Source organism: Salvelinus sp. IW2-2015, unplaced genomic scaffold, assembly GCF_002910315.2.
Source record: "Salvelinus sp. IW2-2015 unplaced genomic scaffold, ASM291031v2 Un_scaffold2264, whole genome shotgun sequence".
NCBI lineage: Eukaryota > Metazoa > Chordata > Actinopteri > Salmoniformes > Salmonidae > Salvelinus > Salvelinus sp. IW2-2015.
Genome location: NW_019943591.1, coordinates 102,200 through 118,478, shown reverse-complemented (window position 1 = coordinate 118,478; position 16,279 = coordinate 102,200). Strand labels below are relative to the sequence as shown.

The 16,279-nt window shown below is 47.5% G+C and overlaps 1 protein-coding gene, 1 long non-coding RNA gene and 1 other non-coding gene across 3 annotated transcripts in view; all 3 read right to left on the bottom strand.

Moving 5' to 3' along the window:
- Positions 1–634: 634 nt before the first annotated feature.
- Positions 635–4,210, bottom strand: LOC112073446 (uncharacterized). Its single transcript, XR_011476553.1, has 3 exons — positions 4,165–4,210; positions 2,847–4,134; positions 635–765 (listed from the first exon to the last, which is right to left on the bottom strand). It is a non-coding gene; the product is annotated as an uncharacterized protein (transcript).
- Positions 4,211–4,540: 330 nt separating this feature from the next.
- Positions 4,541–13,167, bottom strand: LOC112073445 (tyrosine-protein phosphatase non-receptor type 3-like). The gene is given in 28 exon segments (XM_070440147.1): positions 4,541–4,952; positions 5,086–5,219; positions 5,300–5,352; positions 5,354–5,430; positions 5,499–5,510; positions 5,999–6,127; positions 6,615–6,761; positions 6,837–6,898; positions 7,110–7,200; positions 7,355–7,530; positions 7,672–7,828; positions 7,929–7,985; positions 8,069–8,146; positions 8,239–8,338; positions 8,447–8,608; positions 8,714–8,839; positions 8,932–9,134; positions 9,227–9,290; positions 9,371–9,459; positions 9,545–9,632; positions 9,751–9,868; positions 10,036–10,088; positions 10,191–10,235; positions 11,370–11,382; positions 11,385–11,450; positions 12,200–12,242; positions 12,510–12,635; positions 12,838–13,167. Coding segments are annotated over 28 exon segments (2,676 nt in total). The 5' UTR covers positions 12,907–13,167; the 3' UTR covers positions 4,541–4,814.
- A 237-nt stretch (positions 13,168–13,404) lies between these two features.
- LOC139025104 (uncharacterized) overlaps positions 13,405–16,279 on the bottom strand; it is a 13,983-nt gene continuing 11,108 nt past the window's right edge. The window contains exon 3 of the long non-coding RNA XR_011476551.1: positions 13,405–13,799. This is a non-coding gene — a long non-coding RNA (uncharacterized lncRNA). The remainder of the gene's footprint in view (positions 13,800–16,279) is intronic.

Sequence of the window (16,279 nt, the reverse complement as noted above, 5' to 3'; positions counted from 1 at the left end):
TCATCTCATACTGTATATACTGTAACTCTATACCATCTCACTGCCATCTTGCTTGCCGTTCTGTTCATTCACTCATTCATATATAATTATGTAACATATTCTTTATCCCTTTACACTCTGTGTGTATAAGGTAGTAGTTGTGGAATTGTTAGGTTAGATTTACTTGTTGGTTATTACTGGCAATGGTCGGAAACTAAGAAGCACAAGCATTTCGCTACACTGCATTAAACATCTGCTAACCATGTGTATTGTGACAAAATAACATTTGATTCATTTGATTTGAAAGTGTTTGTGGGTTCCATTACTTTACTTCCAATTAGGGGAGGGGTGTAGAGGAAAATAAATAAAGGAAAATTATAAAAATGTATGGGGATTTGGAATATGATGCAGACAATTAGATTGATAGAACCACATCTATCTGCAATATTAAAGCTGATCTACCCCCTAAAAAATAAAAAGTAGAGAGAGGACAGGCAGAGAGACACGCGACAGGCAAGAGAACAGAGAGACAATATTGACAGATAGCTGGAGCGTCAGATCAATCATTTTAACCCACACTGTGATTGATTTAACTAGTGTCATTACATCATAGGGAAGCCCCTCAGCAATGGCAGAGTTGTGGTGTGTGTGTGTTCAGAGGCTTTGTGTATATCTACTCACTGAGACTTGTTCTGGGTCCATGAACTGCAGTCCAAAGTAGTCAGCCTCCACCAGGTCCAGATGATACCTGATCTGGTCAAACAGCTCCTGGCCCTTTGACCTTTTCTTTTAAACACACACATGTATTATAGTCACAATAGGGAGGCTGGAGAATAAACAGCCTAGACCTTGTGGGTGGATATGGAGCAGAATGACAGAGTGTGGGTGTGTGTCATTACTAGGGACTGCATCTGGGGCAGAATCAGAGGGAGAAGACCTGAGGAAGAAGCCATAATTCAGGCCTTTGTCTTTGAAACACCCACAATCCATAGGGCTCTTGAGCTGAACACCCACCAAGATGCAATGCCCCAAACCACTAAAAAGCTGCACCCCTCAAAGTGTGTTTTTAAAAGAGAGAGGATAACCTTGTACTTTGTTTCCTGATAACAAGTATGAACCTGCCAACCTGTGTGTCTAACACACACAAAAAAAACTCTTGCCCTTCCTGTTCCTCTCCAGCTCCCGTCAAAGCACAGCACAACACACACACACACTTCCAAAACAGCCCCTATCCAAAGCACTTTCCCTAGACAGACAGACATTCCCCCTAGATATTATCCCCAAAGCTCCTGTGTAGATCTGGATTAGACAGCAGGTGCAAGTAAAAATGGGACAAAGTCCATCAAGCCTATGTGAAGGCAGAAAAGGTGAAGTTAACACCATAGTGTTAGTACCCATCAACTCATATCTAGATGAGTGTTTAGGGGGTAGTGGCTAGCTGAAAGTGCCTAGGGGCATAGTACTGGGGTGTTAAGGGGTGTTGAGGGTGCTACAGCACCCCTTGATAAATCACAAGAAAAACATTTTAAATACATAATATTTTTGTTCACAAAAGTAGTGCCCTTGGCCTTTACTACTCCTGTATGAGCAGACCCCTGACAAATAAAAGTCAGCACCCCCACCCCTAAACATCTTCCCCTAGGGGGCAGGCCCTAGCAGGTCGATTTTGGATGAAGACAAGAGTTCAATTGAATTCATTTCAACTCAATACAGCTGTAGATGAATCCCTGAGGGAGGATTCAGCAGTCATGTTCAGGCTTGTTCCTGTTAGAGCTCTATATAGACTCTGGTTTCAATCAGCTGACGTCTGGTGGCCGTTAGCATGAGCTAGTTCTAATTAACAAGAGAAAACTAAGGAAATAGTCCTTACATACACACGTCTGTATTCTCTAAGGCAAAGTTATAGCCTACTGTTTGGAATAGATTTAATGTGATATTACTGAATGTACTGTTTAGTTCTGAAGAGAGGATGCTTTCCACATACTGCAATAAATTATCTCCGGAGTCAAACTTCATAAAGCATATTAACTACACCCAGGCTCCACGCACCTGCAGCGCACTAATTTAACTTCAACAACTTACATCCTCACACAGTGAATTGCTATCATGTTCTGATGTTTTGTCTATTTGCCAGAGAATTTCTTGCCTGATACAAATCAAACGTAACTACTCGCGTCTCTACAGTAACATTAGGTCATAGGTTCTCTATCCATGACCATTGATTCCCTCAGCAGTCTTCCTGTATGTATTCAAAAAGTGACGCATGAGACGGCTTCACTGACCATGATGACACGCGCACAAACTCGACCTTTAAGATAAAACTCTCTCAAGACAACATGACGCACACATGCCTACGTCTCCCCTGGACACACACATTCTTTCTCGTCACAGCGCCACAAGATAAATCACATCACTCCCTCACAGAGAAGAGAGAGAGATAGAAAACTGAGGATGGCGGGAAGGTGGCAGAGAGGGGGAGGGAGATGGGCAGAGAGGGGGAGGGAGATGGGCAGAGAGAGGGAGGGAGATGGGCAGAGAGAGGGAGGGAGATGGGCAGAGAGAGGGAGGGAGATGGGCAGAGAGAGGGGTGGAGGGAGATGGGCAGAGAGAGGGGTGGAGGTTTCTCTGAGGTAGGCAGCTTCCTGCCAACAGTCAGAATGGGGAAGTAATGTGGTGTATTGGCTGATCACAACACCATCTGTAGCCCTACCCCTCACCGCACAGAACACACACAATGACAGGTGTTAAAACTCCATGGTGCTGAATGACCCAAGCCATACAACCATAGAAGAACAGTCACTTTATATTCTGCTGAGAGAGAATTATATCTGAAAATAATATGGAGGGACAGCCACACACACACTCACTGGTATATCCACGTTAACGTCCGACCCATCCAGCAGCAGCACGCGGCAGTGATTGCACTCTTGTCGGTCCCAGCCGCTGGGATGTGTACGGCCGCTCCCGGTCACCACGGCGGGGCGCGTGACGACCTGCTGCTGCTGGTGCGCGAGGAGCGCGGGGTTCGCGGTTTCCCCTCTTCCTTTCCCGTCCGTTCGTCCGCTGTCTGAAACCGTCTGCGTGAGCGGTGCTGAACGTCCGGCGTAGGAAGCCCATCATCTTTCCAATTGTTAATTCTACCACAGCGCGAGCACCGTGGTTCGGTGTCCACGGGGAGGCTTACTACACGGAAACAATGTGTGTGGCGTTTGTCCCACTGCCACCACCCGGGGCGAGAGTCCCTCACCGCAGGCACGGAGACTTCAGGCTGCCGCTGAATCCTGAAACTCGGCAGCGTGGGGATCACCAGCCGCATAATTGAGCAGGACCCGACATTCGGCATTAAAAAAAAGCAACCAGTTGAATTTCCCAATCATTATTCCGTTTCAATAGTGAACTCACTCATGGAAACACACCCCCCCTCTTCGTCTCCTCTCACCGTTTGTCCCCGCTCGCGCACCTGCTGTTGCACAGATTTGAAATCCTGGCGAAATCTCGAGCAGCTCCGCAGCGGGCGTCCCTATATGTCTCACATACCGAGGAATGAGGTTGTAGTCTCCCGGACGCGCTTACCCAAACCCGTGGTCGGTATTATTTAATCCTCTCACGAAGAACCGAAACTGCTCCACCTCACAGGTAAGTCAACCAGAGAAACTGGACAAACAGATGCTTTGCGCCTGCGTAAAAAACACGCAGAACAAACTTTTTTTTTTATACTGGGGCACGGCTGTGTCAGCGAAGCAGCGCTCCCTGCCGGCCAGAGGCGACACCACGGCCAGCGCGGTGAAGGACAAACAACAAGAGGGACAATGTAATGTTGAGGACAAGCAAAAAATAATGCAATTTCAGAACAAACCGGTAGGATTATGGTTTAGCCGAGGGATTCAGGCAGAAAGAAACACCCACACACCAGTGAAAGTGCAGAGAGTTCACCTCTCCTAAAACAAATATATTTTATTTTACTAACTCCGGATATCTGCCTGCTATGGTTGTTTAGTAGTAATGGCTACTATGCCCTCAAATCTTTCTATGATATCAGTAGACTGTACAACATGGTCTGGGACTTATGTTGGCACTGAACTGGAGCATGCAGACATCTAGGGCAGGTAACAGGAATGTGTTTAAATGGGGTCTAACTGCACTGCAGCTGTAGGACTCAACTCCTACAATGTTTTTTATATGTACAGGCAACTCCACAGACCACAAATATACATAACAATGGACCTGGAACGATATTACATTATCTGTCATCTAAAATTCACTCAGAATGTAAGATACCATCAACTGACTCTACTACGTCAACAAACAGACTAAGAGCTCCAAGTAGATGTCAGTGTGTTTATTCAGTGTGCAATTTTAGGAAGGGGGAGCGTGGGGTAGTGTGGTGGCTTCGGCAGTGTTCGTCTCTACTGTGAATCCACCGAAAGCCTCAACACTCTCCCAACAATACAGACAGACCAGTCAATCCTTATAACCGCCACTCAGGAGGAACTGAGATACAGTCTTCAGTCACTCATACAGTAGCACTTTGGGTCCCAGAGAATTAAAAACATTAAAACAAAAAAAATTGCTTTACAGTACATGGTCCTTTCCCTGCTAGCGGTGCTCTATGGCTAACATAGGATCGGACTAGCTGAGCACATTCGGCACATGGCTCATTATGTGCTGTAGCAACAGAAGGCTAGCTGTTGCCGAGCACTTAAGGCTAGTGGAATGCTATGGTCTCTAAGGCTACAGCCTAGCGGTCCTCTTCTCCTGTTAGCCTAGTGCTGGGGCTAGCAGTCCTCTTCTCTCTGTTAGCCTAGCATTGTGGCTAGCTGTCCCCCCATCTCCTGTTAGGCTAGTGCTGGGGCTAGCTGTCCCCCCATCCTCCTGTTAAGGTCCGTTAGCAGTGCTGAGGGTGGTGCTGTAGAATGCTCTCCTCTCTCTCTGTAGACACGCAGGATGGCCTCACACATAAACCGGAACTGACACTTGAACACAAACAAAAACAGTTCAGTCACATACAACAAACATAACAAGGAAGTTGCACACTAGTCATTAGGGTTTCAATGCTGATCTTGGGAGGAGAGTAGCTAATGGTTAGACGTATAGGCGCGTGTGTACCGTGGTCTGGATCATCATGGCCCTCTGGTCTCGGAGCGTCCTGATGATGTCCAGAGGGAACACAGGTCGACCGCTCTCCAAACAGCGACAACGCCGTCTCCATGGTAATATGAGAACACCTGTACGCCCAATCCCTGCGCTGCAATTACATCACAAACATACATGTAGGTGTTATAAATCTTGTAACCCTAGTGTGTGTGTGTGTGTGTGGTACCTGCAGTGCACATAAGTGGTGTGTCTCCTGTCCTCCTCTCTCTAACAGAGGTGGAACAGCAGGAAGTCTGAGGGGTCATCAAGTACACCATGGTCTGGCCATGCTACATACTGCAGGTGGGTCACCGAACGCTCTCTCCCAGCTGGAAACACACACACGTTTAGGAAAAAACAGACAGAAAACAGCTGAGAGAACACACATTTTCCCCCATCTGTCTCTCAAAGATATTTTCATAAATTAAATTAACTTGGATAGTGATGATTGTAATGGGAGAGATATGAGAGAGAAACGTGTAGGATATGGTAACTCGTTAGTTACTGTGACGAGGAAGAGATTGTGGAGAGTAGAGTTAGATGGAGGAGGGATAGAGGAGGAGCGATGGAGAGATGAGGAGAGGGATAGATGGAGGAGTGTGTTGTCCAGCCTGTGGTCCATGCAGGGATTAACTGACAGCCAGAGGAACAGATGGGTCTGCACAGTAGTGTAGTGTTGTGTGTGTGTGTACTCTTTGGCAGGCTATTATTGTAAAGGAGAACATGTTCTATATTAACCTCTGTGGTGTAAAGGTAAATAAACACAATGCCAATGGAAGCAGAAACACGTGGAGCTGGATGGGGATAGTTTGGTCAATGTTTTCTGTGGAGAACACACATATGGCACACCTCCTGTTATGTGAGCCAGGTCATGTTTGTGTGTTACCTGTGTGTGTGTTAGGGTGAATTGGCGTGTGACATAGGCCAGGTTGCATTCCTCAGAGTGGCAGCTGACCCTCAGGTACCCATAATCCCTCACTTCAGGAGGGTGTGGCCAGTACTGGTGGCACTTAGTCTGAAACACACACACACACAATTAATTTTGACATTCATTAATATTGATTTACTATAGAGGCTGTAATCTTTAAGCTCTGAGAAATGTTATTTTACTGAGTTGTGTTTCATATTTCTGAGTCAGTGCTTCACTCACCGTGTTCTCCCAAACATCTCAGGACATTCTCAGGGCCAGTACTTATATTACATCAGGAGATGAGTGGAAACTGACCGTCAGCCTGAATGTGTGTGTGTGAGTGTGTGTGTGTGTGTGTGTGTGTGTGTGTGTGTGTGTGTGTGTGTGTGAGAGAAAAACCAGGGCACTTGTGGAATATCAGCAAGACAATCAATTAGTGAGAGCTTCAGGTTACCAAGCAACAGGCAGGCAAAGACGCAGACAGCGACTCACAATGAGCCTGGGACCTTGGTAAACCTGTGTGCTGTACCCATTCTCATTCAGTAAATGTGTGTTTCACTCTTTGAAAGAGAGAGAAGGTCCGTGTGCATACCCGTCCTCTCTCGGTGAGTGTGGTGAGCATGATGATGGTGTGTGTGTGTTGCTCCCACACACTCTGCCAGAAGTGAGTGCAGGTCTGAGGCAGCGGTCCTTGAGCTGCAATGTAGCGCAGACACACACCAGACCCTGGGGACACCACCTGAGACACAYACACAGCATGACTATACACAAACACAAGCCAACAAGGACAACACTAAACACAGTGTGTACTGACCGTGATGTGGCTTGCATTGATGTAGTCCTCTTGGTCCTGAAGTACCACTCTGGAGACGTCGTCTGACAGAACAAAGAGTTAGAGATGGAGTCACAACCAGGGCCCTCCAGACCCACCCAAACCCCTGTACCAGCTCAACAAACAAAGCACCAGTGTCCTGTCCTCCAGCTCCACACATTCAGGACATTAGGGAAGATGGGTACACTGGCACTGGTATGTCGAGTCACTCCTACTAGGACACACAACTGTGTGTGAGATAGTGTGTGTACTCACAGGGCAGCACGTCCTTGTATCTGTTCTTGTCTGTGTTCTCAGGGAGACGAGCGCAGGCTACTGACAGGCCAGGCTTCCTCATGTACAGGTTCTACAACACACACATCACCACCATCACTCACCATGCTCTTCTGTCTGGATTGTCAACAGCAGGTCTTATTGACAAGTTATTCCCAAAGTGCATCTGTTACRTTTAACACACAAGCAAGTCCCTTTCATAGTGTTGTTGTCTAACTAAAACACACCTCGAAGTGGAAGGTGAGAGTGCCTGTCTGGATYCCCCTCTCCAGTTGTTTCATGGACTCTTCAAGTGTCTGGCCTTGTTCTGATTGGCCAGGCAGAAGCAGTGGATCACCGTGTAATTGGCCAGTCAGAGACAGGGCAGAGGGAAACTGCAGCAGGGGGGCCACACGCCCTGGACCTAAACACACACCACACACAACACACACACACAAACACACACACACACACACACACACACACACACACACACACCGTCTGTGTTACCTGCATCAGTGTCTGATTAGCAGGCCCATTCTCTTGTCTCTCTAGTGTGTGTTACCTTTGCGTCGTTAAGCAGAGTCAGTTCTTCTGGAGTGGGACTCTCTGCTGGCTCTTATAAACATGACCACCTGGTCATGCGTGTGTTCAGAGATGTCACGACCGTTGATCAGCACGACCTGGTCACCTTCCAACAACCTTGGCTCAACCCGCCCCGCCTACAATCAATTCATCAACAAGTCAAATCACATTGGATTAATCTAAWGTACTGTTTACAAATGCATTATATACACAGATAAACCAGAAYATGTCACTTACAGGGGAGTCAGGGTTGACCTGGGATATGGCCAGGGACATCTTCTGGTCCACGCCACCCTGAGAAGAGGAACAGTCAGGGATACAGGAATGGTACTGCATGTAAGAGAGTAGGTGTGTGATTAATTGAAGGGGMGACTCACTTTGACATTGAAACCAAACTTTCCATCGTGATCAGGAGCGAGACGCACCAATAGCAGGTCGCCATCCCCCAGAGCACGCTGCAACACAGAGTTTACTGAGTCTGGCACACACAGATGAGATACTTTATCACAATTACATGATCACACCCTTGTCTGTCTGGGTAACTGACCTTGTCCCGGTAGTGAGAGGTGKCCTTAAYGTCTTCCTCTCCTGTGCCGATGTCATCAACCTGMGACCATCCGCCTCCTTGGCTGTGAGTGCCAGAAACACTGAGATAGATACTGTGTTCAGAACTGACTCCAACATGAGAATGTACTTTACACTGATACACACACAGTATGAAATTGTGTGTGTGTGTGTGTGTGTGTGTGTCTGACCTGTGTGTAGGCGTGCCCTCCTGGCTGCCCCTGCTGCTGCTGAGGGAGACCCTGTAGGTGTAAAAGACATCCTCCCCCTCCGACACGTCTCGCAGGTCATTGTTCAGCTCCACTGAGGAGGGGCGGGGTTTACGGGCGCCATGACGCACACGAGGACTCCGCCTAACAGAGAGAGACAAGGTACGATGAAATTACCCCTAGTCACAGCTACCCCTCACATGGTATCTCCTGCTGTAGCAGTGTGTGAGGCTGTGGTGTGGGTAGTACCAGTTGGGTGTGAGCGGGGGGGATCGGGAAGGTAGGCTCTTGGTCTCCAGGTGTTCTGACGAGGTGGATCCCCTCAGAGCTGGGTTCCACTCCATCCCACCCATCACTTTCTTACACACTGGACCACTGCAGAGGAGACGAGAGTGTGTGTGTGCAAATGAGTAAAAGAAAGACAGAAAGAGCGTGTGTATGATGGGTGTGTGTGTGTGCGCGCTTGCCTGTCTGTTTTAGTGTTGCCCAAGGCCCAGTGTTGTGAGAGCAGCTTGTTGTGTATCTGGGTTGCCAGGTTGGTATGGTGTGGCCTACGGGTTGCCAGGTTGGTGTGGAAGAAGCAGTGATGGTCCACACATGACCTCCACAGGTTCTTACAGGCCCTGGGGCACGGCAGGACCAGGCTCACCACACAGTCCTGCGTCTCCCCCTGGAACACACACACACACCCAGGTTATGAAGACAACACTAAGGTCAGCCAATATGAGAGCAGAACACAATTTTGAGCCAATCAGGACTCACATGTTTGCGTCTGAGCTGCATAAGGAAGCGTTTCCTCTTGAAGGATATCTTGATGATGTTCACCCTGCAGGAGACAATACACACTCAGGGTCTGTATTTGCGTGCGGTGTGTGTGTGTGTCTGATCAGAAGTCCAGGTGCTCACCAGGGGAAGAAACTGGAGCAAATCATGTTACAGAAGATAGCCACGCCCCCTGAGGCCAATCCCACCAATAGAGGGGAACTGTTGGAGTCCTGAAAGAAAGAAAGAGATAGAAACATGAGAGGGAGAAGAGGGAAGACGAGGGTGAGTCAGAAGGAGACATATGGAGGTACTTACCATGGCAGTGTGTAGCTCCACTCCATACAGCTCCAGAGTTCTTGCTGTGTTGAGAAAACACAGCTCTGCATCACTCTGCTTCAGCCCCCTGAAACAGCACATGAGTAGGATAGGTTGGTATCAGCATTATGCCAACAGCGCCACCATGTCCTCTAGTAGGCTAGGGGGGTGCTGTACACGTGCCTGGCCTGGGTGTGGGTGTGTACCTGTGCCCTGGGTACAGAGCCTCCACTCTAGACAGGAAGTCATCATCCTGCTCCGGKAGGAAGTGGCTTTTGGACAGGTAACCAGGGAGAAGGTCTGGGGAGTAGTCACCTAGCTCAGCTACAATACAGAGAGAGAAAGCGGAGAAAGAGAGAGAAGGGGAGAGCAAAAGAAGGGGTGAAACAGAGAGAGAGAAGGGGTGAGAGAGAGGGGGGGGGGTGACACAGATTATGTTAAACCCCCAGACAGACAACACACTAAAAAGACCACAGAAGAGTGTAACTTACACTGCACAGCATAGGAGGCCAGTACYACAGCTGCACTCAGAGGACACTTCAACCTGCAGGACACACACACTTTCTCAATGTAACGTCACATTGTTTACACCACTAGGTGGAGTAAGAGGGAATGCATGTGTAGGTGGGAGCTCGTGGTGTCTGACCTGCCCTCTCTGATGTCACTCCTGATCTGGAGGAAGTACATATGTCTGAAGACACAGGATGGTAGAGGAGACTTATTATCTGAATCACACATGTACAGTACAAGCTAATGACACACACACACTCTCTCTCAACATAGTATACAGGTACACACACACTCAACATAGTATACAGGTACACATACACACACTAGTAGTCTACAGGTACACACTCAACATAGTATACAGGTACACACACACTCACACACACTAGTGTCTACAGGTACACACACACACTCTCAACATAGTATACAGGTACACACACAGACACACTAATAGTCTACAGGTACACACACACTCTACAGGTAAACACACACACTCAACATAGTCTACAGGTACACACACTACATAGTCTACAGGTACACACACACACACGTACACACACTACATAGTCTACAGGTACACACACACACACACACACACACTCTACATAGTCTACAGGTACACATACGACACTCTACATAGTCTACAGGTACACACATACAGACACTCTACATAGTCTACAGGTACACACATACAGACACTCTACATAGTCTACAGTACACACATACAGACACTCTACATAGTCTACAGGTACACACATACAGACACTCTACAAGTCACAGGTACACACATACAGACACTCTACATAGTCTACAGGTACACACATACAGACACTCTACATAGTCTACAGGTACACACATACAGACACTCTACATAGTCTACAGGTACACACATACAGACACTCTACATAGTCTACAGGTACACACATACAGACACTCTACATAGTCTACAGGTACACACACTCTACAGGTACACACACACTCCATAATCTACAGGTACACACACTACATCATCTACAGGTACACACACACTACATCATCTACAGGTACACACACACTCCATAATCTACAGGTACACACACCACTCTACATAATCTACAGGTACACACACACTCTACATAATCTACAGGTACACACACACTCTACATAATCTACAGGTACACACACACAGGGGCTCTGAACCCAGGTCTCCCATAGGAGAACCCAACCTCTTGACCATTAGACCAAGAGGAAATTCCCTATTGGGCACAAGGTTCCAGTGAATTTGAAGTGGCAGGCAGGGCTACCTCATCCCGAGACCATATCTCCCCCATGTCCATACCTGGTCTGGTCTGCTGTAGAGAGTTGGGGTCTGAGATGAAGAATCGGACTCGGAGGGTCAGGTAGAATGGAGAGACAACTCCTGTAGGTCAGAGACGCTGTTAGACACAGCCCAATGACCTCACCTCTGACCTTAATCCGACCGTCACCCCTGACCTTAATAATCTCGTCCCCGACTACTATATGACCCCCACATCCCCTCACACCCTTCCACAGAATTCAATCTCATAATTTATCAAAATGCACACTGGACTACAAATAGGTCACTGGGCTCAGGCTAAACAGTAGGGTGTCACTGGGCTCAGGCTAAACAGTAGGGGTCACTGGGCTCAGGCTAAACAGTAGGGTGTCACTGGGCTCAGGCTAAACAGTAGGGTGTCACTGGCTCAGGTAAACAGTAGGGCGTCATGGGCTCAGGCTAACAGTAGGGCGTCACTGGCTCAGGCTAAACTAGGGGTCACTGGGCTCAGGCTAAACAGTAGGCGTCACTGGGCTCAGGCTAAACAGTAGGGGTCACTGGGCTCAGGCTAACAGTAGGGGTCACTGGGCTCAGGCTAAACAGTAGGCGTCACTGGGCTCAGGCTAAACAGTAGGGTACTGGCTAGGCTAAACAGTAGGCAGGCTCAGGCTAAACAGTAGGGCGTCACTGGGCTCAGGCTAAACAGTAGGGCTCACTGGCTCAGTTAAACAGTAGGCGTCACTGGGCTCAGGCTAAACACTGGCTCAGGCTAAACAGTAAGGGTCACTGGCTCAGGTTAAACAGTAGGCGTCACTGGCTCAGGTAAACAGTAGGTCACTGGCTCAGGCCAAGTCTAATTTAGTGTTTCTTACCTTTCAGCTGCTTCTTCAGTGGTTTGTTGGCCTCCAGCCACCTCTGCAAGAACAAACTATGTTAATCAAAGACATGATGTTACATTCACCATCTGTTGTTGAGTTTAGAGTATTACTAAGTGTGGGTGTAGCTACTCCAGATGTTTGATTGTTATGTAGCACTACAGAGAGGTGTTTGAGTTGTGTTAGTGTAGCTACTCACAGGAAGTGGTTTGAGTGTGTAGTGTAGCTACTCACAGAGAGTGTGTTTGAGTTTGTTAGTGTAGCTACTCACAGAGAGTGTGTTGAGTTGTGTTAGTGTAGCACTCACAGGAGAGTGTGTTTGAGTGACGATGGTGGTGTTGGAGTCTCGTAGCTGCAGACTGAAGAAGTGTCTCTCCAGCAGACCCAGCTGATTACACACCTGCTCCAGCAAAACCTCACCTGCATCCTGCTTCTAGAGACGCAAACACAGCTTATACCGGAGTCATCATGGTGTGTGTGTGTGTGTGTGAGATATTGCGTACAGTGTGTTTTGGTAAAGCTTTTCTAGTGAGTGTGTTCTCCAGGTCAAGGTTGTGTGTTGAGATCAATGGGAAGCTGAGATCTGAGTCTCCCGGTCTATCATTCCCACTCTACTCAGGACTGTGTGTACTCACGTTGACTGTAAAGGTCTGGATAGTGTTGTCCAGTAGTTGAACCAAACACAGTAGATCAGGTTTGGGCATGTCTGTTACCGCGGGTTACTCAACTCTTACACACACACACACACACACGCGTCTATCAGAGTCCAAAATGTGCACGCACAGCATATTCTAGAATATTGACCATTGGCCTTCATACTTTTGTAATTTCAATGCAGCTCAAGCTATTTCTCCAATTGTCAACACATTCAAATCAATAGAGGGACGCGTATGCGAAGCCGCGTTGGTTGGGGAGGTACCCGTTACGGCTGTGTGTTCCCCCCGCGGACAGTGTCTCAGAGCCGCGTTGGTAGGGGAGGTACCCGTTACGGCTGTGTGTTCCGCGGACAGTGGTCTCAGAGCCGCGTTGGTGGGGAGGTACCCGTTACGGCTGTGTGTTCCCCGGACAGTGGCTCCAGAGCCGCGTTGGTTTGGGGAGGTACCGTTACGCTGTGTGTTCCCCCCGCGGACAGGTCTCAGAGCCGCGTTGGTTGTGGAGGTACCCCGTTACGGCTGTGTGTTCCCCCCGCGGACAGTGGTCCAGGACCGCGTTGGTTGGGAGGTACCCGTTACGGCTGTGTGTTCCCCCCGCGGACAGTGGTCTCAGAGCCGCGTTGGTAGGGAGGTATCCGTTACGGCTGTGTGTTCCCCCCGCGGACAGTGGTCTCAGAGCCGCGTTGGTTGGGAGGTACCCGTTACGGCTGTGTGTTCCCCCCGCGGACAGTGGTCTCAGAGCCGCGTTGGTAGGGGAGGTATCCGTTACGGCTGTGTGTTCCCCCCGCGGACAGTGGTCTCAGAGGCGCGTTGGTTGGGGAGGTACCCGTTACGGCTGTGTGTTCCCCCCCGCGGGACAGTGGTCTCAGAGCCGCGTAGCTATGTACAATGGGACGCGGGACGATGATGTCTCTCTGTGTCTTTGCACTCTGAATTACGCGTCACTCACTCACACACACAGCACACTGACACAACCCTCAGTCCATCTCCACAACCTGGGGAGAATAAAACACACATCTTAATGGAAACACCTCCAGACTTCTGGAAACTGTGATGATATCTGCTCATGTAGTTTAGCCCCTCCCTAAGGATGACATCGTCTGCAGTGAACACCGCTTTTCTACTTCTCTCTCTCACACACACACACAGGCCCAGTGAGTAATTTGTGTGTCTGTGAAGCAGTATCATGCTACAATGAGTAATGCAGTGGTGTATGTTGGTAAACATTATTATCTGTCCAGAGTCTGAACATGTCCTTTTTTTCCCTGTTCTCTCCTCCGCCCTGTGTAGACGCTGAATGATAGAATGTTTAAATATTGTCAGAGACAAGCTAGTCCATTCACAGGCCTAGGAACTGATCTCAGCTCTACATGCACACACACGGGCTGCAGTGTTGTTTACACACCAGTTCTACTGGCATCAACCCACTAACCCATGCTTTTAATAACAGCTGTGTGTGTGGTTGTTAATGTAGGCTAAGGGGAGTGGGCAGGTCTTTTTGTAGGCCTCTCTCACACACGTTCATATGTTTGGACTCACTCTGATACTTTGATAATTACAGTGAGTAGATCACTCTCACGCCTGATTTTCCATAATGACATTAACACAGTTAGAACTGAGCTGCTAAATTTAGGACAGAGTTTTTTGCCAAGTCTAGATGTTGAGTGGGCAGTATTGGTATACAACATTGCCATTTAAAGTGTATCAGCTAGGCCTGAGACTTGCTCCTGGTTGCATTGGCGACTTGTGAACAAACGTCATCTCGGTTATCGATAAAACTTGTGTATCGCAATGATTAACACGGAGAATAAAACCTACCATATAGTATATTGGACGTTATTTGAAACATACAGCCTCGACGTGGACTTTAAACTAAGTAGGCTCTATGAACGACAACTAAAACGTAGCCTAATGTTATAGGTTCTTCTGCTGCTACGCTCAACATGCCATTCAGCAACTTTAACGTTACTTCACTTCAGATATCAAGTTGATCCTGGAGGATTGTTATGAGAACACAGACAATCTAGCTTGAGAAGATCAGTTTAAAATACCTCATAAGTCCTGGATTTGGGAACTTTGTCATGTCGTTTGATACTTCCGCTGTTAAAACCTTGGAACTGGCGCGTCGGCGCGGCAGGTGGAGAGTAAACAATCGGTATATCGAAGAGATATTCCCGTGCCCCGCCTCTTCACAATGCGCGCTCCCGCCTTGATGGATGCGTGTTCTGGTCCTCAACCACCCCGCTGTAGGCTACAGCAGATCATATTCTTTCATCCAAGGAAGAATATATCATTGTAATCTGTTCACGCAGCCCCGCAGAATGTAGATGACACTCTGATTCACCAGAACAAGGGGGAATATACTTTGAAAAAAGCTAACTTCCAGAATGTGAAAGTGAAACTCGGTCTAGGTTCTTGGCAGGTCCGCAAAAGAGTGGAGTTCCTCCGGTTTTATTCATTGACTACTTTGGGAACGCATCATTTTTCCTTCCTTCCTTGAAGTAGCCTAGGTTACTTATTCATAGGAGACAAACGAATGGTGCCTCAGATAGCTTCCACATGTCCTGCCGTGAGGAGGCTCATCCATGGTCAGTCAGGGGGCTCGCTTCCTCTCTAAAGCAGCGTCATCCTCTTGTCTCCTCTCCTTTATCAATAGTCTAATGACTCCATCTCATTGTCTCATCTCCTCGTTCATCTGTACTCATCCATAAAGTCAGATATTCCAGTTTTTTCCATCCAGGGGCATGAAGAGAATGAAACCTGTCTAATTACATCCCAATTAAAATGTGACTTCTTATCGATCGAGACAATTCATATTACTATCAATGTACCGCTGTCTGTGTTCCTAACAAATATGTAACAGCCTGAGATGCAGCCTGTATTTACCTCCCATAGAACCTCTCTGGGGTCCTGCTGCCATCTACCAGGGAAGACGAGGTTACTTGCTGAAGCGGGTGTTTATTTTCTTTCAATTCGTGTCGAAGTTTAATTTGTGTAGGACACCAGGGTGATGGAATCCTAACGTAATTCAAGGACAGGGGTGGCGCAAACTTTTTGGTTCAGGCGCCGCACAGATTTTGTGGGGGACTGATTTGTTGGTCAAAAATCAATTTGCAGGCCAGAAAAGGGAGAGTTATTTGAAAATCTATACTGTAGGTCCATTATAATTTATATATATATATAGTGGTAGGGTCCATTATAATTTATATAAATTATATAGGTAGGCCCATTATTTTAATTTATTTATAAATATATAATGTAGGTCCATTATTAATTTATATAAATATATTAGTGTAGGTCCATTATAATTTATATAAATATATAGTGTAGGTCCGTTATAATTTATATAAATCTATACTGTTAGCTTAGTTCCATTATAATTATATATAAATATATAGTGTAGGTCCATATCTCTCTTTTCCCC